This window comes from Hyaena hyaena, unplaced genomic scaffold (assembly GCF_003009895.1).
Source record: "Hyaena hyaena isolate Hyena2069 unplaced genomic scaffold, ASM300989v1 scaffold_126, whole genome shotgun sequence".
NCBI classification, from domain to species: Eukaryota; Metazoa; Chordata; class Mammalia; order Carnivora; family Hyaenidae; genus Hyaena; species Hyaena hyaena.
This window is the reverse complement of record NW_024080759.1, coordinates 2,883,103-2,909,541: the sequence shown is the minus strand read 5'-3', so window position 1 is coordinate 2,909,541 and position 26,439 is coordinate 2,883,103. Positions and strand designations below refer to the sequence as shown.

Below are 26,439 nucleotides of genomic sequence, written 5' to 3'. Positions count from 1 at the left end.
AAAAAAAAAAATCTCCTAAATATAGGGCAATTGTCAATGCCAGTTCCTGCAAATTCCATGCTAATTAATCAACTAGCAATACTAGGAATACTGGTGTTCCCACCATTATCTATAAGAGCCCAGTATAATCGAGAGTTTACAAGGATGCAGTCTATAATTACAAATGTCTATTACCAATATTTCCAGCTAGATGCCTTAGACTAATTTTTCAATAGTAATGACACTGAAGTGTTGCTGAAAACATGAAGTTTTCATGTTGATTACAACGGAAATTCATCACTGCTTACATATTGTCTGGCAGGAAAAAAAATGGCACTGATCATTGAAGGTGAGGGTACAAGGAGACAAAGGGAATAGAACAATGTTTTCACAGTAAGGTAACACATGGGACCACAGGAGCAGTGCATGCCTGCTAGGTCCAAGGTGTGATGGAAAGGTACCTTGTACATCAATGAAGCACATCTAATCAGACCTCCTAATTGTCTCCTTCTGGAGACATCTGCAATCTAATTTTTGCAACCTAATTTTTCAGATCACTCTCTCTTTTCCCCTCCCTTGTGAGAATTAGTTCGGACTTGCTGGTCCCAACAGTTTGCACTAGTGGGGGAGAAAAGTGAAGAAAGAATGCAAAGAGCCAAGTCCTAGAGGTTCCAAAGCAGTGTTCCAATAAAGAAATTCAGCTTCCGGAGCTCCCTCCAAAGGTCTGTGGCACAGACTGACTTCTGATTCTTGAACCCTCTGTAGCAGGTCTGTGAGATAACTACTTCTTTCTTAAAATAACAGGTCGGGGAGCTGTGCTTTCAAGAGGAGACCTTAAGGTAAGGTCTTTGAAATGTCAAGTTCATTTACACAGATTTGTGTGGGTGTTTGTAGAGACGTGGGTTATCTCAAAAAGAGAAAAGTGTTCTTAATCTTTCTTCTTCCCTCTTCAAAGAAGTGAAAAATAGTTCACTACCCACTGTAATGTGGGTGCCTCATCCCACAGAGTAAGTGCATGCAGACACACAGACACAAGCCTTCTATTTATAATTGACTTGCTAGTTCTTTTGAAAACCACAAGGGGCTCATCCAAGAGCAAAGACATGCCTGAAAGCAGGAGATCCAAAATAGCCGCTGACAGTGTATGTATGTCACCAGTCTCACCCCCGAGAATCAAAAGCCTCAGACATTTTTAATGAGCAAAAATTTTAATGAGCCAAAAGATAGTCTTTATTTTCCCTGCCTCGAGAAATCCCAGCACCAATCTATTTCTATGAGGATGAGAAACATATATATCTGTTGACATAACCCAGCAAAAGTTTACACTTGCCAAAAGTGAGTTGAAAGATAATATTTCTAGGGAGTCTAGACATGCTTGCCACTCTTGAATGGCACAAAGCTGGGCTGAGCGCTGCCAACTATGCTGTCCAACAGGTGATAATTCTTTGGAGGGAAATGGATGGGCAGGGTAAGGGCCGGGGGGAGCTAACGGTGTCATGTTGATTTGTTTGTGATCTACAGCAGGGGATTTAAAATACTATATTTAAAAGCTGTGCAATAATGCAATGTATGAAAATCTGAAACACAAACATGTATCTTAAATTCCTAAATATTTTCAAAGGTCAAAGATATCCAAGGATGTCAGAGAGGTTGTGTCTATTGACACTGGGTTGGGGCTGAAGGGTTAGCGTTAGGATGAAGGGATAAAATGAAAATAATGTGAGAGAGGAGCCGTTTGTGCATTGAGAACGGACTGAGGAGTATGCACTAACTCAACTCGCAGGGCCTATGGTCCAGTAGGAACAACAACAAACAAGTAACCATAGACAATAGAGGCTCATTCACTGATCCTATGGGAACGGATGGTCCCGGTACAAAATAATTAATGACATCTTGTGGTTTTGATAAAAAAGATCAAATTAAAAAAAAAAAACATTGACAACAACAATAATTTCTTTAATGTTCTCTCAGAGTGAACTCTGCTCTTAAAATTAAAGTCCTGCGGTGGGTGCCTTGGTTGGGTCAGTTGGTGGGGGATGTGACTCTTGATCTCAGGGTCAAGAATTCAAGCCCCAAGTTGGGTGTGGAGTCTACTTATATATAAATAATAAAATTAGAGCCAAAACTGAACTCTAGCTCACAGACATAAGTAAGATGTGGACCGCCTTTCCAAGGTCTCTAGCTTTTGATGGGTTGTAGAGATGGTCTGACAGATGTTTGGAATGTAACCTAAAGAATTTTGCCAGAATTGAGCAGCATGGAGTAAATACCATCTTCAGTAAGAGTCAACTCACGATATCCAACTAAGAGGCATGACAGATTATAAACCGTAATCAGATCTTATCCTTGCGTGTTGGGGGGGGGGGGGTCCTAAACTAAGTCAAAGGGATTCATTCATTCAACACTCACCTTGATTCTTTATATCCCTCTACTAGTTGTATGCAGATGGCCGAGGGCTGACTACCTTTAAATAGGTAATTCTTTTTAAGGTGTCAAAAACTAGAGTTTTTATCTCCTCACCTCCACCATCCAGAAAAAGAAAAAAGAAGAAGAGGGATAGTTGTCAATGCTATGTGACAATTAACTTAATCTCTGATATGAGGAACCAGGAGCTCAGTCCAGCACTTAGCTAGTGGGAAAGTACAAAACCTTTACAGGATTCACGTCCAATTTTGCTTCTCACCAACATTTAATCTTCATTTCGGTATTTCCATACAACTACTTAGCGTGCGCATCATGAATCTATTTTTATATACTGCCAAATACAAATGAAGACCCTAAATTCTTAAGAATATTATAATGACCACATATACCACGCACATGCCTGGAGGCACATACTCGTTAGTTAAATGCCACTTCGGCAGTTTCCTCTGACAGAGTGGATTAGCCAAAGAAATGCCGAAGAGATTTCTGAGCTAGGATTACTAATTTAACAAAGAATGTTAAAAGCAAGGTAGTAATATTTTCGTATCTTAATATCCACAATTCTAAGGAACAGAGCAGGCCCCAAAATGCCCATGTCTCACTGTTTCAGTCTTGTCCAATTTTAGGAATAACCATCACATGTGCAAGCCTGCGATATTTTATTTGGAGTGGGCTAGGGGTGGGGGGCACCCGGGGTGAGAGCACTATCATGAAACCCCTTTTAGGGCCACAGGTAAGGGTCTGTGGACCTCGAGTCTCTCCAACAGGGACATAAATATAGTCCACAATGAGGCACCAAGGAAGGGATAAGCACCTTCTGCGACTGGTTTTCAACAGTACAGACAGGAAACGCCGTATCTGATATGAAGTCTTTTGCACTTGCCTGTGCAAACAACCAGGGAGTGCCCTGGAAGAAGGCAGCAAGTCTGCCCCACCTAACTGACATTCATTTAAATAATTCAGTAATTTAAATGTCAAGCCAGAGGTATTCCCTCTCTGCGAAGCTCACCCACATTGTTTGTTCTAAAAGGCACCTCCCAGCATTACTCAGTGTTATGGCTGGCACTGTGTGCCCTCTGTATCACCCAGACCGGGTCCGTGTGCACACACTCGCAGCTCAGCTCCGGCTGGGAGCACCAGGGAATTCTTGACGCCCGGGAGAATGGGAGGCTGGCTCCACAACCAGAGGCGCGGGCTCAGAATCCCAAACCTCTTAAAAGATCTTTCTTGTTCTGGGCTCATCATCTGTGCACACCTACTCTCAGAGCCTCACGACAGACTGTCACAGGAAGAGGCAGAGCAGAGAGCATCGTGGACTTTTTAAGACTGTCCACAGTTTGGGATAATCTTGTACCTCAGAGTAAAAATATTCACATTTATGTTTTAAGTGGGTCTTGAGGAATCTAAGCACACCACTGCGGACTTACCCACCCCATTCTCAGTCATGCACTCCATAACGCTTTAAAGCATTTAGCCTGATTATCATTCTAAATGGTGCACAAAACCTCCCATTTCCCACTAAAGTCTGACACAAAAGACAAATGAGAAAATGCTACAAGTAAACCAGCCTGCAGCTATCACCCCAGAGGTCAGCAAAAGGAACAGACTGAATTTCTTAGGGGCTCGCCTCAAAGGAGCACAAATAACAATGCGGTTATTAGACTATTATTATAAAAGTCAGATAGCTCAGAACTTTATAGGCTAAAAAAGGAACCCCAAACATATCTGGACTCCTTCCAACAGTACAAACGACTCATTCATTTGAAATGACAGCTTATATTAGGCTTATAGATAGGGGAGTCCTTCCATGGCCGCCTAATCTGAAAGTGCAGCTTGGCACTTCTCCAGAATTGGAAAGCATTTGAGATCTCTGGCATTAAACAAAGGCTCAGTGATGGATTTTGCAATGCCAGGTATCACTGCCAGAAGCCTGCTCCTAAGACCGAAACACAAAGGTCAGTCTGGAACGTCTAGTGAAGGGCATTTGATGGTCGGGCAAGAAGACGAGCTATATGCTTGGGAATACGGTACACCAAATGCTGTTAAATGCTCTCATTATAAAACACCCATCTAGGGAACCCAAATTCCTTTTTCATTTTTCCCTGATCAGAGCAACAGATACTTGGCAAGTTGTAAAGCGAGGAAGAAAACACATTTCAGGAGTTAAGAAAGACTGAATAGGATCATATATATAAATTAGAATAACAATAACAAAAATGATTTCAGGATTCCCAAGGTTTTGAACTGATGATGGCTACACACATGCCCTTCTCCAGCATTTGTTCTGGAACTGAGCAAATCACATCCCCATTGAGGTGTAATCCTCTCTGTCTTCTGTGACTCTCGAACTAGAGACAGGGGGTTAATGTGGCCAGAAATCCTGGGGGAGCTGATCCCTACATCCATAGGCTTCCCTCCTATCCCTTACATTCTTGGGAGGCCTCTCCTGCTCCAGGACGTCAGGTTCTTTAGGTATGGAATTCCCTCCACATGAAGTGCTTACCTCCCTCTCTGCCTACACTCCATCTACCTGGTTGGCATCTACCCTCCCCTCAGAGAAGCCTTTGTTCACACACTCAAATACAAAGTAAGAACCATCTATATATGCTCACATGCATGCATCTGTCTGGCTACTGAATGTCCAAGTCTTTCCTCTGGACTAGGAACATCATGAGGGGAGGGACTGACCCTACTCCGCTCACTGTTACATAGCTCCCACCTGCCTCAGTGACTGACTGGAGTACAAGCCTGATGGATATTTGCTTCCGGATGAATTTTCTCTTCACAGAAAGGATTTAGAGGTGGGAAGAGACATGATGCTGGTTTTCAGAGCAGACTGAGCCTATAAAGTCTTTAAATGTCAGCAGAGATCTTAAGGCAAGGCTTAGTCACCAAGCCAGCATGTCTGTGCAAGCCACTTCTTCCTAGAGGAGCTCACCATAGCGTCACATCTGTTCACCTACTCTGGCTTACAAGTGTAGAAAATTAATACTTGCGGGTGGTACAGTAGGTGTTCTGTTTGCTGGTTGTTTGTTAGGAGAAAAAGGTAAAATACAAGTGACCCTAAAACAAGGACTTCTTTAATACATTAATAGAACAGGAGGGCTTGTATGGACGGTCCTTCCTTGGAGGGCTGACGTGAGGACGTTTGGCTACTCTGATGCTAAGGTGACCAGAGTGATCAAAACATAGTAAGCGCCTGGCCTCCAGCCACATTAGGGGAGTCATGCAGGACTTGCCTGCTCAGCAGTGAAAAAGATGCCCCTGGTATTTGCTGCCATTTTTCTCCTATCAGTGAAAGTAATGGCGTTTTCAGCAGGGAATGGGGAAGAGTGAATTACATCATTTTCCCCTTCTTGCTTTGCTGAAGGTGATAAGGATTCCTAAGTCATCCTGCATTTGAACTGCTGAAGCTGAGGGGGGGGGGGGGAAGTGCCATCTGTTTATTTTGTGTCTGGGCTGACTCTTTGTCTCTGAAATAATCCCTGTAAATTAAGCCCTATTGCAGCAGCCACACCTTCTGTTTCAAAGCCAAAAACTTGGTCTGTGTTTAAGTGACTAACAAGTTAAAGAACATTGTGGCGTACTGACCTAATATTGGTCTGTCTTTTCCACGCTTTTTACGATTCCCAGAATGTAGCAAAGACATGGTTTCCACGCGTGTACCATGTCAATAAAGCAACTCTTGAATAGGGGGAATGTAATGACCCCTTCCTTCATCATTTCTTCAAACTTCTTCCATCTCTCCTTCAGAAAAGCAAATGATTACAAAACCTAATGGAAATTACCTACTAAGCAATTCTCTTAGACACCAGAACATATCCCCGCCCCACCCCTGTATACTGACAATGCCTGTCCTTGAGTGAATTTCCACTTATTGGAAGAGTAACAGCGAGTACCACAGCCTCAGGGTGAAGAGAAAAAGTCCTGGTGAATTAGAAACATTTCAGAGAAGCGATCCCTTGTCATTTGGATTCAAAGAGATCCAGCGGATTGGATTTGATATATGTGGCACCGTCTATCAAATGCTGAGTGTGGGAAGAGGTGTGCCTGACTCGTGTGGGTTGTCTCTCAATGCTCCAGAGGCTAACTAAGGAGTACACCGCTGCTCCTGTAAGGGTTTGCTAGCCCAGCTCTGTACTGAAAATTCTGGTGTTACAGGAAACCTTAACCAAGGGTTCCACATGGTATAGGACGATGGAAAAGGAACCATACGGTGGACTCGACACAAGGCTCCCACCTCTATTTGCCCTTCTGTGCCCTTCCAGTGACTGGGTCTTCAAGGTTTTACTTACCATCAACAAACCACCCCCACACCCCCACACCCTTTCGGGAAGTTTTCAAACCACAGAGATATTTCCTTCAGAAGATGGGCAGGGCTCCAATTTGCTGAACACCAGTCTCAGAATGCCAGCCTCTAGGCATTACAGCGCTGGGAGCCAAAGGTAAAAATGTCCAGAATTAGTGAAACTCCCCCTCTCTAGCTCCCTACTCTACCCTACCCCAGAAAGAAGCACAGAAGGAATAGGTGATTTCTAGACTGCTTTCTCTCCAGCCTGGATGAAGCCCAAGAAATTAAGATATCCATGGGTGAAAAGGAGGGGCACTGTTCAAATCTCCAATACTGCTACCACTCTATCCCCCAATTTCCCAACTCACGTCTTAAGACCCTACCAGGTCCGGAGCACCAATGCAAGGTTAATTACAAGAGGAATCCCATGCCTTCAATTCCATGAATACATATGCTGTACATCTCTACTCCAGCCTTTAACTTGATCGTTGCCTTACTTATCTTCTTTTCCCTAGAGTCTAATTAATACGGTCAAGAAGCCACTAACTCCCAAATTCAACACTTAGGAAGAAGACTGGTGTAGTAGTCAATAGACTAAAGGATCTTACAGTCACCATGCCATGGTTGAGTCCGGGTCATTTTGAGCTTATTCTTTTTTCACCCCTGAGCCCACAGAAAGGTTCCAGGTGCCTATACTCAAGGCAGACACCGAAAGCATTTTTTGAGAGTGCTGTGAACCAGAATTGGCTTTTCAAACCCTCACTTCCCCCTCCACCCCCAATCTCTGTGGCACAGCACACCATTTCCAGCATCCACAATCATCTTGGACCTTGGCATAAGAAAGGCAGCTAAATCTGAGATGTGTCACGAGGCCACTGGCTAGGGAGCAAGATTATCTAAACACAAACTAAGGTGAAAGCAGCAGGCCAGAGTTTCCACAGATTCCCCTTGGCTCCTGTAGCTGCAGAGCACTGACAGCCTAAAGATAACCCAAGTACCTCCAAAGGGTCACTTTTAAATAGTAGCTTTAATACCACCAGTCATTTCAGAAGCATTTCCTTCCAGAGCCCGCTTCCATCCACACTGACCTGCCAACTGTGCCCAACAATGGCAAGCCCGCTGAAGAGATGAAAGCCCAGAAGGAAATGGAAGGAGTCCCAAAGGGGAAGAGATAGCCCCATGACATGCTGTGATTCTATTCTATGCCTGTCTGTGGACTGCTGAGAAAGAATAATCTGGCAAAGAGACACCTTGTAGAAGTGATCTACTGACAATCATTGGGGATTAAAGAGCAGGTAGAAAATCAAACAAAATAGTTTAACTCCATGCCTCCCCGTTCTAAGACTGAGACAGTTTAAACCATGGATGGCTACCCTCTAAGAGTTTTTCAGGAAAGCTATTACCTCCAAGAGAAAACGTACACCTCTCAGTCTACTGGACCACGCTGCGGCTGAGCAAAGAGAACTGTATGGAGTCTTCATGCAGCCACTGTGACCACCCACTAACCAAAGGGTTCTGCTCACAGGAGGCTGCTGTGTTGTTTTCTTTTTTTCTGCCATTTAAGCCAGGGACAAAGTTCCCAAGATCTTCCTAAGAACCATTAATATCGACTCAGCCCCTCACCAATCCACCGATCCACCTACCCACAGTCCCCACTATCCTAAATGGCAGTTGGCCAGGGGCTGGTGTACAAGGGACAGGTGCTCAGTGGGCTATTTTCAGTTGCTATCAGCTCAATCGGGAGCCGCACATGCTCAGTAGGAAGGCAAGTCTGGGTTGCATTTCAGACTCCAGGCAGCCAAGAGACATACACCTTTCACAGCTGCCAGGGCAACTAGCTGCCCAGCGCTCCTCCCAAGACGGCAGCAATGAAAACAGTCTAACCTGGCCAGCCAACATGCCAGCGAGCAAGCTGTACCTCGCATTTCACTGCCTGGGTTATTCTGAGCTGCTTATTGACGCTCCATGGCAACACAGGAACAAAGGGCCAGCTCGAGGGATTTAAATGTCCCGTAAAAGTCGCTAGAAAAGTCAGCAGCTCAGGCCTCTGTTTGCATAATAAAAGTAGCAGTGGAATTATTATTAGATTATTATCAGTTGCCTCTGCAGTTGTTATTTGGGAATAATAATAACAAAGGTCCGTAACAAAGGTCTACGCTTTGAACTAAAGTTTTGTTTTTGTTTTGTTTGCCACCATTAAGTTGCTATAGTTGGGAGGCCTTCAAAGATACAGCATGTGGGCCTGTCCACCACACCACCGAAGGAGAACCTGTGTTCCTCATCCGTTTCCCCCTCACCTTGCCATACCCCCAGATCCACTTCAGCCACACAAATCTTTGCAAACACAAACCGCCCCTCCTTAATCTTTCAGTGGCTCTCGCTCCCCTCAGGATAGGAAACGACCACCTCAGGCCAGTAGGACCTAAACTCTCAACCTGGCTCCCTTCTCAAGACTGCCCTGGCCATGCTGGGCTGTGCAGGTGGTGTCCTCCATTCCCCTCCAACCCCCGCAGCTTCTCTGGGTGAGGCCCTTCCCTGCCTAAGAAGCCCTTCTCAGTCCTTCCTTTGCTGGTCTAATGCCCATTCGTCCTGCCAAACTCCTGCTCCCTGGACTGCTGTCCCCAGTCCCAGCCCAGTGTGATATGAAGGTACTTCCTGCTGATATCCCCAGTGCTGTGCTATAACCTTAGCCTTATCCAACTAGACTGTGACTCCCTGACAGCAGAGCCACTTCTAGTTATGCTGACATCACCAGGGCCTACGAATGTACTCATGCTAATGTGTCAAAGATTGTTAAGATGTGCTGTAACTGATTCTTTTTTCCCAAACTCAGAATAAATTCTTTGAAAGATGTGCTCTCATCGTCTCCTTGGCCCAGGTCAGTCCCTGTCCCCTCTTTTTTTTTTATATTACAATAATTATTATTGTTACCAACATTATTTATTCATTCATTCGTCAAATATTCATTGAGCACCAATTGTGTGCCAGGCACTGTCTTAGACACTGGGGATAAAATGATGAACACCACGAAGTCTTGGCTTCCTACCCTCCAGGGCGCACTTTGTTTGTATTCCCCATAAACTCCTCACAACCACCCTGTCACTGTTTCCTTCGTGCTGCTGCAGGAATAGGCCCTGAGAAGTAAAATAGCACGCGCGCGCGCACACACACGCGCGCACACACACACACACACAGCGAAGAGGAAGAAGATGGCTCATGACAGAGTCTGACTTTGTCTCTCTCCTGAGACAGGCTTGCTTCCTATGCATGGCCAAGTGCCTTTCCTTCAGAAGACACTGTAACATCATTTACCTACCAAAAATTACCCTAACACTTTGCAAAACTGACATTGTGAAGCAGATGAATTAGGACACGATGTTAAAGATAAAGAGAAGCCATGACTATGTAACTCAATATGGCAATGTGTAGTATTATAAACACACCAGATGAGTCCAATTCTAAACTGGACTGTGGGTATGTTTTTTTTTTTTTTTTCTCCTATCTATTCTTTACAACTTTTCTGAATGGATCCGATTCTTTTTCTCATACAAACTGGCTTGGTGTAGGTACCAGAATTTAGAAGGTGAAATAAATAAATAAATAAATAAATAAATAAGACCACTCCTACTCCAAATCACCATTCCGCTACAGGCAGGGGTGGGTTTTTGTTTTTGCTTTTAAGGGGATTTTCACCACCTCCTTCCCAAGAGAAATTTCATTCTTCCTCCTTGCCCCAACCCCCCAAACTTCCTACCCTCAGAAGGTCAGTGCTCCGCTCTAACCCATAACAAAGAATTAGACGGAGCATTACTGTGGATCTAGGAAAACACCCTGCTCTGCAGAGCTCAGATTCAGCTGATTAGAATCAGGCAGCAGCTGTTCCAGTGTTTCCACCAAGGTTGAGGAGGCACAAATGTAAACTTCCCTCTTCCTGTCAAACTACTAGCTTGGACAGAGAGGAGGGTCGGGCTTCATGAACTCGTGAAAAAATAAACGGTTCCAGGCCAGCTCCGCTGGAGAATACACAGGTCACTTGTCAGAGCTTTCACCCGAGAGCAGTGGGGACTTCCGGGCAGGAGCTCCTGGGAGCAGACTGGAGTCACCTTTTTTAAACCGTGGGGCGTGATCCATTCCTGGGTAGGGAAATTGATTTGGTGGTTCAAGACAAGGTCTCTTTCTTTCTTTTTAAATTAAAATAAAGCCAAATAGAATAAAAAAGAGAAGAGACGGAGTACGTTAAACATAGTAAGAGTAACTGCTGTTTTTGCACCAATTTTTTGTTTCAGATGTGTGTGGGTCCTACTCTAAAATGTTTCTAAATGTAGATGCACTGGGACCAACTCTAAAATGTTTCTTACTGTGAGTCACAGTGAAAAGTTTGAAAGTCACTCCGCCCTGTGTCTTACATGATCTTGGAATTGACATGAGTTCTGAGTAATTATGACTGTTCCATATAATCATTATCTGTGGAAGCTTGCCTGAGGTCATGCTGGGCTGCAGAAGGAGGTTCCTGAGGATGGGTTAATAGCGTTTTGGGAGTTACAAAGCAATTTTTTTATTATGTCTTGCTTTCCTTGGTGTTTCTTTCTTTCCAAGAGCAATAGTTGCATATATGACACACTTACAAATTTCTTCCTTCACAAGTTTCTCCATAAAGAAGAGATGGCAACCATCTTCTCCTTCTTGAGACCTTGAGACCTTCTTGAGACCTTCTCATAAGAGAAGTCGAGAAGCTATTGCACTGCCCTCTCACTGCTGACCAGAAGGAAATCATTCAATGAGCTTGGGTCTTCGATTTGTTTCACATCTGTTCAGTATTTGATTTAGATTGAATTTTTAGAGTCTTCTCCACACTCTACTGCTACCACCCTCCTCTCATATAACTTCACTAAATATGAACATGAACATTTTACAATGTCCACTAAAAAAAAAAAAAAAAAAAAAAAAGGATATGGCTTCAGTTTACCCACAGCCAAAACAAACATTTCCCAGGAAGAAAAAACTACAAGGAAGCTTTGTTGTAGTTCACCTGACACTGACTAATACACCAACCATACTGTTAGAGAAGAAAATCTGACAATAAAGAAGCAGTATCTTAAAGTGTGCAGTCCCATCAGACATTTGCATTTTAGGTCCTAGTAATGAATGGCAAATAATCACTCAGTATTTCTCATCTCTCTCCCCAAAAAGTCTCTCATTCAATGATGCATCAGTGAAAAAGATTTTATTCTGAAAAGGGATAAGTTATAGTAATGAGAAATGAGAGCAACAAATATAATAGAGACATTTCTCTTACACTCATTCACCCCTTCAAGAGCTTCCTGAATCTTCAATAATGAGAAATTCAAAGAAAGGCTTATTCTATTCTTTTTCCACAGTGGCAAAGAGGGGCACCTCTGTAGACCCTAACAAAAAGTCTATTGAAATTATCCCTTTCCTTCCCTCATTGGATAATTGGGCTGGAAAGTCTGAGTGGTGATGGCTTTGGAAACAGTAAAATCAAGTCAGCCCACAAACTAATTTAGAACTTAGCAATCTTCGCTAGAACAGGCCAAAACCTCTTGCAACAAACTTTCTGCAAAAGTCCAGGGATCCCTGCTATAAGAAAATCTAACTGTGGCTTGCAAATTTGATAAAATGTGGGTCATCTTAGCTTAGAAATATTTCTAAAGCAATATTCCATTTTAAGTATTTGTGTCATGGATGTCACCTGCAAATGCTCTCAGGGACAAAGGGGAAAGCCAAACATGGAGGTTCTAGAACAAAAATGGACTTCTCCCCAGTGGCATAATAGCAGTATTAGAGCATGAATACTCTTATTAATGGGAAGGGATAGCAAGGATATACGGATAATTAGGACTCAAATGCTCTTCTCGGTGAGAGCAAATAAAACTCTTCCTGCAGCTAGAGTTGTGTATGTAATGAACATGAAAAATGAATACTGGTCTGAGACAAGAAATAAAAAAGCATAAACCCATGTGAAGCCTGATCATTTGCTATTACAAGCTCTCATCTCAGCTCTTAAACAGACTGGACTGAGGCAGAGTCTAGCAGGCACCAGATACAATGTCAATGTGGACACAGCTAATTTAAGGTACAAAAAAAAAAGCAAAATTCTGAAGAAGGTTGATATTGATTGAAACTCTTGAATACCATTCCTTAAAGTGTATTACACCTTTTGTTCGTTGTGTAACCTTGAGCAAGAGTTTTCACCAATTCAAAGGCACATCCCCCAAAACCTATCTCATTAGGGCAATCATGAGGATCATGGGAAATAACTCATATAAAGCAACATATGTCATATATTAGCCACCACTCAATAAGTATTATCTATAATCATCAAGGAGATAGTTATAGTAAGCAGTATTTTCCAGGCCTATTTAGTCTTTCCTGTCGTACGGTATTTAGGATTCCGTACAACTTGAGAAATGTTCTAAAGTGCACTCATACTAACCAAACCCCACCCAAATCACTGTTGGGGACCTATTATTTGAAGTGTTAACACTATTTCTAATCGATACTTAAGAAACACATGGGAGTAATTTGGGAGACAAAGGGAAAGTTGATTTTTTTTTCAATGAACTAAAAAGAGTACAATACCCAACAAAATATATTGGAACAAAGTCTCCATGACTTTCTTACTTATGCCCCGGTAATGCCATCTAGCACCACTGAATCAGAATCAATCAGGTGCTGTAGCTACTTTGCAAACATCAAACGGGGGTTTATTTCCTTTTAAACTTTGTAGTCTAAAGGTCTGCACTCGACAATCTATGGGGTTAATATGAATATTTTAGTTATCTGCCCTATTATTTACCTCTTTGGGTTAAGTATTTTGTATTTAACATTTGCTTTATGACTAATGTTGAATATATTACAGTACATTACAATCAAGGGTTCTCTGTGTGTGTTTTTGTTTAATTCCTAGTAAATATGCAAAAACAAAGAGTCTTTTCACAGAATATGCTATTGACAGTTAACAAGGAGTTGAGTCATGGAGGGAAGACCGGACTAAGGCAACTGTTTTTAGTATTAGAGCACTCTAGGCTGTAATGTGCACTGGATAGTCTGGTTTAAAAAAAAAAAAGAAAAAGCTATTGCAACTAAAGAATGATGTGTCCTTTTTCTTCCTTGTAAACATCCTAGTGGTGGTGGTACATTAAAGAGCAAAACCTCAGTGGCAGTCTGTTTCCATTTCAGCCAGACTGACCTGTTTCATTACATATCTTCACCGGGACTTTTGGGGGTCATCTGCCTGATTCTCTGGGCAGTTTAAGAGCTAAAAGCAGGAAAAAACAACCAATAGCATGGTTGTTAATATTGACTAATGAAAGCCCTTTTCTGCTTCTCTCTTCTCCATTCTTTCTCCACTTCTTCCCTCTTCATACTACATTTTTAACTGCAATTTCTCTTTTACTCTCTTTCTTTTCAGTTGTGTCCACAACCGCAGGCCCAGGCATGATATCAAATGAAACCAATAGGAACTGCTTAATACCATACAGAACTGATACTATATCTAGGAAAGGGAATGGAATTCGGAGGGACTTTATGCAACCACCTTCTGTGGATTTTTTTTTCTAGTTGTCATGGTATAGCAATTACACAGAGGAGGAAAAGTCCTGTTTTCCTGTTAGGTCTCCAGATACTGTCAAGTGTTCTTTGGAGAATAAAATAACTCCCAGGTGAGAACTACCCATCAAATTTTTCCAACCCAATTCTTACTAATTCTTACAACTTTGGACCCAACCTCTCCTTCGATTTACACACCTCCAATTCTTTAAACTTACCATGGGGGATCCTTAACTTGTATCTTCTCAGTACTAACTAAAATAACTGCAGCATTTTTGAAATGTTTTTAACACTGCTTAGAGCAGAATCTAGACTATAGATACCTAAACTGGTTACAACAGCACTGTCCAACAAAAATTTAATGTAAAGCCCGTTACGCAGTATTACATAATACGGTATTATTAAGTAAACATAGGAGAAAATCCTGATGACCTTGGGTGTGGCAATGATCTTTCAGAGGCACAATCTTATGAAAGAAATAATAAGCTGGACTTCATTAAAATTTAAAACTTTTGCTCTGTGAAAGACAACATCAAGAGAATAAAAAAGCAAGTGACAGAATGGGAGAAAATATGTGCAAAAGACGCGTGATAAAAGACTGTTATTCAAAATATGCAAAGAACTCTTACAACTCAAGAATAAGCAAACGAACAACCTGATTAAAAATTGGGCCAAAGATCTTAACAGATACCTCACCGAAGAAGATAGGAAGATGGCAAATGAGAATATGAAAAGATGCTCCGCGTCAGATGTCATCAGGAAAATGCAAAGTAAAACAACAAGGAGACACCAATACACGCCTATTAGAGTAACCAAAATCCAGAATCACTGAGAACAGCCGTGCTCCTGAGGGTGTGGAGCAACAGGAACTCTCCTTCATTGTTGGTGGGAATGCAAATGGTACAGCCGCTTTGAAAGGTAAGTTAGAAGTTTCTTATAAAACTAAACATACTCATAAAATCCAGTAATCACAAGCCTTGGTGTTTACCCAAAGGAGCTGTAAACTTTTATCCACACACAACCTGCACATGGATGTTTACAGCAACTTTATTCCTTTTTTTTTTTTTTTTTTTTTATTTATTTCTAGGAGAGAGAGAGAGAGACAGCGTGGGCAGGAGAGGGCCAGAGAGAGAGGGAGATGCGGACTCTGAAATAGGCTCCAGGCTCCGAGCTGGCAGTCAGCACAGAGCCCGACGCGGGGCTCGAACCCACGAACCGCGAGATCAGGACCCAAGCGAAAGTCGGACGCTTAACCGACTAAGCCACCCAGGCGCCCTTACAGCAACTTTATTCCTAACTGCCAAAACCCAGAAGCATCCGATGTGTCCCTTCGGTAGGTCAAAGGATAAATAAAACTGTGGTACATCCTGACAATGGAATATTATTCAGTGCTAAAAGAAATAAGCCATGAAAAGACACAGAGGAAGCTCAAATGCCTACTAATAAGAGAAAGAAGCCAATCCGAAAAGACTACATAATGTATAATTCCAACTATATGACATTCTGGAAAAGACAAAATTATGAAGGCAGAAGGCAGTAAAAAGATTAGTAGTTGCGAGTGGCAAGGAGGGTGGCGGGAAGGAACATACAGGTGGAGCGCAGAGGGTTTTCAGGACAATGAAATGCTGCATGCTACTATACTGATGGATACATGTCATTATACATCTGTTCAAACCCACAAAATGCACAACACCAAGAGTGAACCCTAACGTAAACTAAGGACTTGGGTAAATATGATGTGTCAGCATAGGTCCATCAGTTATATCAAATGTACCACTTTGGTGGGGGGATGGTGGTGATGGGGGAGGGTCCGCCTGTGCGGGGGCAAGGCGTATATGAGCACTCTCTATAACTTCCTCTGAATTTTGCTGTGAACCGAAAATATGACTTTAAAAAAATAAAGTCTTAACAAAAGGGGAGAATGGAGGAGTGTTAAGTGTGGCAGGATTAAGAACAAGCTGGTTTACAGAGAACCACACAATACATAGAAATCCTACTCCAAATAGCTGTCAGCCACTTACCTTCCATACTAGGGGAAGGGAAAGCAATCATCATTAGCACAGGAAGAATCATCACTCCATCTACCATTGTACAACTGTGGAGGAAAAATAAGACATATAAGTAAAACAAAAAATTTAACCGTAGGATGACAAATTAAATTAAGCATACTATCTTCAAACTGCCATTCAAGGCCTTTCTTACAAATCCCCCTCACATATGTTGCCTTATTTCTTGGTAAATTTAAACATATACCCTTTACATATTTCTAAACAAATCATCTTAAGGAGTTAATCAGACTTGCCTCCTACTGATGGCCACTCTAAGACAACTTTCTATGAGTCCAGAGGGTCTACCCTCTTAGAGGGAATTCAATAAGGACATGAAAAATTCCCAGCTAGAAGGCTAAGCATTCTCAAAGAATTTTAAGTTTGAATTTTATTTTATCCTATGAAATGCAAAATTGGCACTAAATTTAAAACCTCTGAGAAATATGAATAGACTGTTGTAACATGATGTTAAAGATTAAGTGACTGAATAATTCAAGCATAATTTTTTAACCTTACTCCTACTAGAAAAGAAGTAGAAGTGGAGCATCATCACACAACCCAAAAGGGGAACAGCAATAGCAACAACAACAACAACTAAAACAACACAAAAACCCTACAACTTATCCCTCATCGATGGCAAAGCAATGCAGGATAGACACGACCAGGAAAAAATCATGTTAATTTGAAATCCATCAAACTATATAATCAAGAGAAAGTAAGATACCTGATATGAGTTTTGAGTTGATATTGCCCTAACACTCCATTGGCAAAAGCTCAAATTTCTAAGTCAAAGGACTACAACAAAGAACTTTTTAATAATTTAATCCCTGCAAAATTTTAGGAATCTAATAGTCCGGTCATACTAATTCTTTATTACAAGAAATAACTTTTAAAAATTAAATCTTTGACTAGTTGTGATTTTCTGGATGGTAAATAAACATAAAAACCGGTCAAGTTCTTTAATGCACAGGTTAGTGTGCTATCTTACACTTAGAGCTCAAAGCAAAGAGCAAAAACCTGTTGCTATCTAAGCTGTTTGGAGTGGAGACCTTCTGATTCACCTTAAAATCAAAACTTTGGGTGGTGGTCAGACTGTTCATTCTCCACATCTCCATCTTATCTTACCATCCTCAATGCAATTGGTCCATAATTCTGTTTCAGCCTACCCCTTCTCTAATAGCAATGTAAGGAAAAGAGGTAAAGGAGAGTTTGCTGTACTTTCCTTTTATACTTTTTAAAGCACGTGAAACTTGAGTGACCTCTTTAACTGTTGTTATTATTATGTCCATGTTCACATATATCTTTTCTATGGCAAGCCCCCGATTTGTGGCATACAAGTCCCTTGTGTGGTTGCCAGTGCCATCACAACCAGATATGGACTCCTCCACCACCATCTTGTCTCCATGCCTTTGAATGGGAGCACACTGCTGGTTCCCTCTGCCTCGAGTGCCCTAAGACTCCTCTTCCACCCTTCTTCTACCTCCTCCCCTCCTCCTGTCATTCATGACCTAGGTCAAAAGGCAAACATTTGGTGAAACACCTCTCCATTGTCAGTCACTTCAAGCACCCTGCACTGGTCTAACACCACTTGAAATCAATTACTTGTCTAAGTCAGTCTCCAGCACTAACACTCTGATCCCTAAAAGAGGTACACGCATCCTAGGGTAATGCAAGAATATATTACTGAATTACAGGATGAAAATGCAGATCTTACTCTTCTTAAGAGGGGGTTACATCCTGATAAATCCATCCTAGGTCGAAAATATCAGAAGTTCAAAATGCATTTAATACACTTAATCTACCAAATATCATAGCACAGCTTAGCCCACCTTAAATGGGGTTCAGAATGCTTACATTAGCCCACAGTTGGGCAAAATTATCTAACACAAAGCCTATCAAAGCTTATTTTACAATAAAGTATTGCAAATTTCATGTAATGTATTGAATACAGTTCTGAAAGTGAAACACAGAATGGTTGTCTGGGTACAGAATGGTGGTAGGTGTGTCAGTTGTTCACCCTTGTGACGGCATGGCTGGGAGCTGCAGCCCGTTGCCGCTGCCCAGTGTCATGAGAGAGGATCATACGACATATTGGTAGCCCAGGAAAAGATCCAAGGATCCAAAGATCAAAATTCAAAGTACAGTTTCTACTGAATGTTTATCACTTTTACACCATGGTAAAGTAAAAAAAATAAATCGCTAAGTCAAACCATGATAAGTCAGGGACTGTATGTACTGGAATTTGTATCCTATACAAAATATTTTAATCTAGTAGAGCAATAAATAACTTGAGGTCTTATTTGGTGTCTCTCTCAATTCTTTTGATGGTCTAGTTCAAGAGATGTCTTCCAGAAAAGAAAGGTGAACATGATATGCTTAGAGTAAAGCCATGTACTAGACTTCTAAGGGTCAATTTAAGAATGTTATGAAGCAAGCTCTCCCCAAATTAAAAGTGTTCTAAAATCACTAAAGAAACTGCATGGGGCACCAGGGTGGCTCAGTCAGTTAAGCGTCCGACTTCAGCTCAGGTCATGATCTCACGGTTCATGGGTTCGAGCCTTGTGTCGGGCTCTGTGCTGACAGCCAGCTCAGAGACTGGAGCCTGTTTAAGATTCTATGTCTCCCTCTCTCTCTCTCTCTCTCTCTGAACCTCCCCTGCTCATGCTGTCTCTGTCTCAGAAATAAAAAACATTAAAAATAAATAAAAGTAAATAAAATCACTAAAGAAACTACAGATTGAGGGGTGCTTGGGTGGCTCAGTCGGTTAAGCGTCCGACTTCGGCTCAGGTCATGATCTCGCAGTTCGTGGTTTTGAGCCCCGCGTCAGGTTCTGTGCTGGCAGCTCAGAGCCTGGAGCCTGTTTTGGATTCCATGTCTCCCTCTCTCTCTGCTCCTCCCTGGCTCATGCTCTGTCTCTCTCTGTCTAAAAATAAATAAACTATAAAAAATTAAAAAAAAAAAGAAACTACAGACTGAATATATTATTAATAAAAGCACCAGAAAGAATTAGAAAATGGTGGACTGGATATCTCTCTTCCTAATGATTCTTTGAAAAAAAGCAATTAATATTCAGTTCAATCTGACAGGAAAAGCAGGTTCCCCAAACTCAAAATTAAAAACTACTGGAAAATGGACTTGCATCCAGTATCATAAATAATAAACATTATCCTGAATGATAATACAATGTCATCACCATTAACAATATCTTAAATATTTTACTTTCAATCTTTTTTAAATTTCTATTTTATGTATATTATATCATACATAATTTTTATTTTATATGAAACTTACAACCAACATATATAGTGAGGGTACATGCTTGAAAATCTTTTTAACAGATGGGATCTGTCCTCAAAAGCCTTTGAAAACCACTGGACTATCTTGTTCTTATCTGTGAATTCCTAGTCCTCCTTTCCTTCCTTCCTTCTTTCAACACCTATTAAGGGTCTATTATGTATTAGACATTAGAAACTTAAAATGATAAAGATATATAAATATGGCCCTTACTATCATGAATCTTATTAAGATCTATGGTGATAATCAAATAATCATCCAAACAAACGATTATATAATTAAAAACTGAATGAAGTGTCAGTTATAAAAAAAAAACTATGGGTTAAATAGGACAGCTAACAAAATAACTTGAGACTTTCTGGCGGGTAGAAGAGCTTCCTCAGGAAGGTTCTATCTAAATAGGAATCAGAAAGATGAGTAGAAGGTACCAGAACAAGGATGAGTATGTAAGCATGCGTGTGTGTGTGCGTGTGTGCATGCACGTGTAAATGTGTGTGTGTGTGCGCACACGCGTGCATGTGTTGGGGTGGGTAGCACCCCGAGGTGGAGGGTAGCATTTAAGGAAAAAGGCACAGCTTCACAGCCTCCACAGAGGCCCTACAGCCAGGGCAAGTATGGTGTCCTGCGGATTTAGAGCATATTTCAGAAGTGAAGGAAAAAGGCAGGCTGGGTCACAGTCAGCCTAGAGAGAAGAGTTAAAGAGAATGGAGAAACCCAAGAGGGTTGAAGGAGTAGGCAGGGGCAGAACTTTGATAAGGCACAAAAAGCCCAGGGAAGCCCTCCACTCACCTCTGGACATTCATTGCCAACCATGCCCCTCTCCCTTCTCATGTCTGGTCCATAACCACCCATTTTCCCAGGCACTCTGACCAGCCGGCTTCCTAGCTTTGTGTACATGATACTCTTCAAGACTGGGCCCTTTTTTTCAGAGTCCAACCTGGCTAATTTCTATTCAGCCTTCAAGTCTCAAATATCACCTCCTTCTAGACCATCCTTGCCTAAACCCTCACGGCTCTCATTACACTCTCATATACCACTTTGTTAATTTTCATTCACAGCACTTATCATGATTAATAATTATATATTCATACCCATGTGTACTTTTGAAATTCTGTCTCCTCACTAGACTAGATTCTGTGGTAGCAAATTCTACAGTCTACTTTATTAATCACTACCAAGTAGATGCACATTTAATATCACTAAATTCACATTTTCCCTGAAATAATCAGCTCAATTTAAGTTAAAATTCTAAAGAGTTAGCAATCACTCCCATATCCCAACACATAAGCACTTACACACCTGCAAAGAAATGACAGGATTAAGATATTTATCATCCCTGTGACTTTAATCTCTACCATTTAGGGGGCGCCTGGGTGGCTTAGTCGGTTAAGCGTCCGACTTTCGCTTAGGTCATGATCTCGCGGTTGGTGGGTTCGAGCCCCACGTCGGGCTCTGTGCTGACTGCCAGCTCGGAGCCTGGAGCCTGTTTCAGTCTGTGACTCCCTCTCTCTCTGACCCTCCCCTGCTCACACTGTCTCTCTCTCTCTCCTAGAAATAAATTAAAAATAAATAAATAAAAAAAAAAAGAATATAATCTCTACCATTTAGTTCAGGTACTAATAAAAGTCAGCAGTTAATAAGCTTCAAAATCAAGAATCATTTTACTATTAAAAAAAAACCTAAAAGATTAAAATTAAAAGTCTATCACCATTGGCAATTTTTCCGGTCACAAAGCCAACAAAAGCCCATGACCCCAAATACATTTTAACATATTATCATCACGCAAGCAAAATTAAAACACTGATTTTAGGCTCACAAATGGAAAATGGAAGGAAAATAAGAGTTATAAAATCAATCTCTCAAACTAGTCTGTTTATAGGATAGATAGCTCAAATCTGCCAAAAAAAAAAAAACATCTTTGGAAAAAAATATCAGCATCACTACTGGCTGCCATTTTGTTCAGTGTCTGAAGTGTCTCTGCTAACCAGTTAATTCAGCTATTAAAAACAATAGGTCCAAAATGAAAGGGGAAAAAGAATGTAGAAAGGAGAATGTTCTGTAATAAATTTCCTGGTCATATTTTAAGTACCAAAAAATCAATATCCCAAAGTCCCAACTTAAGACCTCAAGAATCTATTCCCAACTGTAAAATACACTGAAAAGAAAATACTGTTCTGAAAAGGAAATTTTCAACTACGCTGCTCTCAAGTATTTTGGGGTATGAAGTTTCAGATGTAGGTTGCAAAAAAGAGGGACTGGTAGTGGAAAAAGAGAAGAACAATAATTCAATAGTTCAGGGATGCCTTACTCCAGTGTTTTTTCACACTTTTTGGACTCAAAATAACTTTATCGTCTTGAGAAGTATTGAACCCCTTAAGGAGCTTGTCAATATCTATCAATATTTACTCTATGAGAAATTTGGAGAACTGTTTAATATTGTGTTTGTTTTAAAATAACATTAAACATACTAGGGTGCCTAGGTGACTCAGGCAGTTAAGGGTCCAACTCTTGATTTTGGCTCACGTCATGATCTCACAGTTTGTGAGACTGAGCCCTGTGTCAGTCCATGTGCTGACCATGCACAGCCCACTTGAGATCCTCTTTCTTCCTATGTCTGTGCCCCTCTCCCACTCGTGCACGTTCTCTCTCTCTCTCTCAAAATAAACAATTGTTTAAAAAATAGAAATAAAGTAACAATAAACATACTACCCTGTGTTTTATAAATAAAAAAAATTATTTTCTCCAAAAAAAAGGTAGTAAGAAAAGTGGCATTATTTTCCATTTTTGCAAGTCTCTAGGCTTGGCTTAGTAGAAAACAACAGGATTCTCTTCTATAATTCTTCATTCAATCTGTTATGCAACGTTGTACTTGTTGAAGTACACATAGAAAATACAATCTTGCACATATACATCAGAGGTATCAGAAAGATGACTGATACATAAACACTCTTGGAAGGATCTCTTGGAAGCACTGAGAAAGTCACAGAGACTCCACAGGACTGGGGACACTTTGAGAATCACTGTCCTACTCTTTAAATATTCATTCCTTCTACCATATCAGATAACCAGATGGTACCTGATATTTTAGGATGAGTATTTACCCAACACATGACAAAAAATGTTACTGTTCTACAGGTTTAGAAATCTCATTAACTTCTCTAACATCAAAGAAGTCAGCCAAGTCTAATGGTCAAGGAAGAAGGCATTAGACTTTTTTTTGGAATGTAGGAATAATACTCTATGTATACAACAAAATATGTTTTAAATATGACATAAAACCTGTGATAAGAAAGTACGTGACTCTTCCTCTACTTTGGTTCAACCAAAATCCTTATGCAATGTTCTAAGGTCAAAATTCCTGGGGTGCCTGGGTGGCTTAGTCGGTTAAGCATCCGACTTTCACTTAGGTCATGATCTCGCGGTTCGTGGGTTCGAGCCCCGCGTCGGGCTCTGTGCTGACTGCCAGCTCAGAGCCTGGAGCCTGTTTCAGAGTCTGTCACTCCCTTTCTCTCTGACCCTCCCCTGCTCACGCTCTCTCTCTCTCTCTCTCTCTCCTAGAAATAAATAAAACATTTAAAAAAAAAAAATTCCTGACTGAAAAATCATAGGCTACTAGGGATTACAATTTATCTGAAGGGTTCAGAGTATAAGTTTTTGCCTCCAGTATGTACCATCTCCTTTCTTTTCTTGGATAAGGTCTTCTATCCCTAGTAATTGATCTGTCTTTCCTTTAGACACAAGGGAAAGGGCTACTCAGAATAAATTTAAGGACTACCCCCCCCCGCCATGGTAACTAAGGTAGCCTCATTAAATCAGCAGCATCTCTTACAATGTCTCAGGACTACTCTTATGAGACAAAACTGCCCCATGATTTTCTACTACAAACAGGTATATCACCAGGGCAGAGCAGATCCACTTTCTAAATTCCATGGTACTTTTTAAACTCCATTTATAGATCAGACTGATATCCAGTCAAAGAGCTCAATTTTGAACAAGTGTGGGCATAAGATCAACTTTGGCACTTGTTTTGCTCTTCACGATTTTACAGCTGGACAGGAGCCAGAGATACACTATAATACATTAACTCCTCCCCCCCTCAAAAAAAAAAATCACAAAATGTTTTGGTATTGGTCACAGAATAAACAAGAGTATAACACACTTCTACATTCAATTTTTGAAACTCATATTAAGCGATCTAGTTGATAATCCGCTATTAGAATAAAGGATATTTCTAAAGCCTTGACTTATGGACAGCAAACAACTTGTTATCTATAATGTTGGAGATGAAGGAAAAGTTGTAAGATGAATTAAGAGACTTTCCCATCAGAAAGGTCTACAAATGTTCATTGTCTGGACCAGTCTAAATTCATTTGGTTTGTCCATTTGTTCAACACAGAATTTACTGAGTAGTTATTCAACAGGGGCTTTCCTGACACTCTCCTCAATTCAGCTTCTAACAATCTCCAAGTTAGAAAGAATCTTAAAAGCCGAGGTTATACACCCACCTCTCCCAATTTTGAATAACTTTTATACCATCTACATGCAGTTTGCTCTCTCATCATTGGTGAGGGTTATCACTACTTTTCTAGTTTTTCTTCATATTTCTGTATAAGGTCTATGCTATGTCTTCCATGAGGAAAACAAATCCATTTTCTTTAATATAAAAAGATAGAGGCAAAGCAGGGAAAGGATTAAGAGTAATCCTGTTTTCTCTAAGTTATCTGTCAACATTACATTGTTATCACCCTAACAGACATTGTGCTTGGAGGTCATATGCATTGTCTCATTCAATCTCCCTCCAAAACACTCTAATACTCCTATTAATCCCATTTTACAGATAAGAAAGTAAGTGGGTAGACATAACTTGCTAAAGGACACAAAATTAAACTTAAGACCACCTGACCAGAGTTCAGGTGTTATTAAATCATGACTCACAACCTTCGTTAAGCCAGCCAGCCACACTTTAGCAATCAGTGATTGTCATCCTTAACATTTTATTCAAGTTTCAACACATTCTGTGCTTTAAGCATCTTGATTTTCCTCTTAGAAAATAATCTTTACTCATGGTTATGTGGACCACCTTTCAATCATGCCCTCTTTCCACTGCTCTAACCTCAAAATTAATTTCATATGCTCTGCAACCTCAGATTATCTCCCTCACTCCTGAAAAAAAAGATCTTGATGTGAAAGGAAAACAAAGCCGCTCTGATATTGTTCATCAAGTGGTTTCTAACTCTCACCCCCCATCCCACTCTTTGGTTCTTCTGTAGCTCTCAAAATAAAAACAAAAATTAGGCACATTTGGGACAAAGTTAGTAGTAAGACAAATTCTGGACATAAAACTTTGCAGGAAGTTATACTTAAAACAACCACCCCCAAGTAGGAAAAATCCATCCATTATGTACCAAAATTCTGTCTCTTTTATGCTCAACAGGCAGAAAGACAACCCAAGGGCAGCTTGCTCACAACTACCTGGACCTTTGGAAGGGGTGAAAAGAGGGCTGTCAGTTACACTGGGGGGGAAAAAAATAAGGCTAACCCGAAGCCATCATACCATATAAGTCAGGGTCTTTTCTCCAGTTCACAAATGACCTGTGAAATATTTTTAACACCACGCTGTGTCTGAACTGGCAACGTGTAAGTTGCCAGGGCCTGGTTTTATATAGACTTCACTGCTGCTAGAGGGTTTCTGGTGGGATGTTACTTTCAGAATATTAGCATGTAATTTGATCTTCCGCGGTAGATGAATACAAATAGCTTCTTGGACAAGTCCTATAGAACTGAAACCCAGCCCCTGGATCAGTCCATCCTGTAGTTAGAGGAAATAATTACAGATTATTTCAGGAAAGAAAGGGTTTTGACTGAAAGAGTTACACTACAAACATTCCAGCTGTGACAGATGGACCCCAAGATGAAGCTTGGAAAGGAGGGGAAAAGAATATAATCTGTAAGGGCTTTGAGGGTTGGGGGAAGAGAAGGCTTAATTGAATGAAAAGTGAAAGGTTTAAGTTAGGCTAGCATGTAAGAACCAAAGAATCCCCAGTAAATTTATTTCAAATGTTATACAGGATGAAACTCACTTTGCTGCACCCCTACCCAATTTACAGATAATAACTAAGCAAAGCTTCTGAGATTTTGATGCTGTGATCACCCACTGCATGCCTCTCTGGTATCCAAAGACTAGGTTTTATTCTGACACGCTTGACTACATGGAAACTGTCCCTCATTTTCCACTTCATTCCCTCTATATTAAATAACCATGGCTCTCCTGCTTTGTTTCAACTTATAGGACCCCATCATCTCCCAGCTGTTTTGTTATATTCGCCTAGGTAGCTCAGGGCTCATGCCTCTCTCTCTAGTTCACATACTGTGGCTGGGATGATTATTTTCTTTTTTTACCCACTGGTAGAAAGGACCATGTTATCCCCACCCCCTCCCCCCGCACTGGCCTGGGGCCGGTGGATGCCTAAGTGTGGATGCCTAATTGTGTAATCCATCTAGAATCCCTCTTACCTAAGTCCTCAGTCAGATACTACCTCGCGTCCTCGGTCTTCTCATTTCTAACTTTGCCTGGAGTTTCCCCTTTCACCTAACAGTGCAGACTTTTCTACCCATTACTGGACAAATGGTATTTCAGTCACCTACTGTCTGATACAACTGTCCCAATTCTAAGGCTAATATGATTAACCCCTATAATAATTTGAAGGCCAGAGGGAAGTCTAGAATGAAATAAAAGAGAGATATCAGTACCAGGGAGGTATCTTTTTTTTTTTACATTAAAGACACTACAGCGTATCTCTATGGAGGTAAAAGAACAAAACCAAAATCAAAAAA

The 26,439-nt window shown here is 41.0% G+C and overlaps 1 protein-coding gene across 4 annotated transcripts in view; it reads right to left on the bottom strand.

Moving 5' to 3' along the window:
- ACVR1 (activin A receptor type 1) overlaps positions 1-26,439 on the bottom strand; it is a 137,670-nt gene that overhangs the window by 47,378 nt on the left and 63,853 nt on the right. For all 4 annotated transcript variants that reach the window (XM_039237563.1, XM_039237566.1, XM_039237564.1 and 1 more), the window contains one exon: positions 16,285-16,358. In XM_039237563.1, coding sequence (XP_039093494.1) covers positions 16,285-16,351 — 67 coding nt within the window. In that variant the 5' untranslated portion in view covers positions 16,352-16,358. The remainder of the gene's footprint in view (positions 1-16,284; positions 16,359-26,439) is intronic.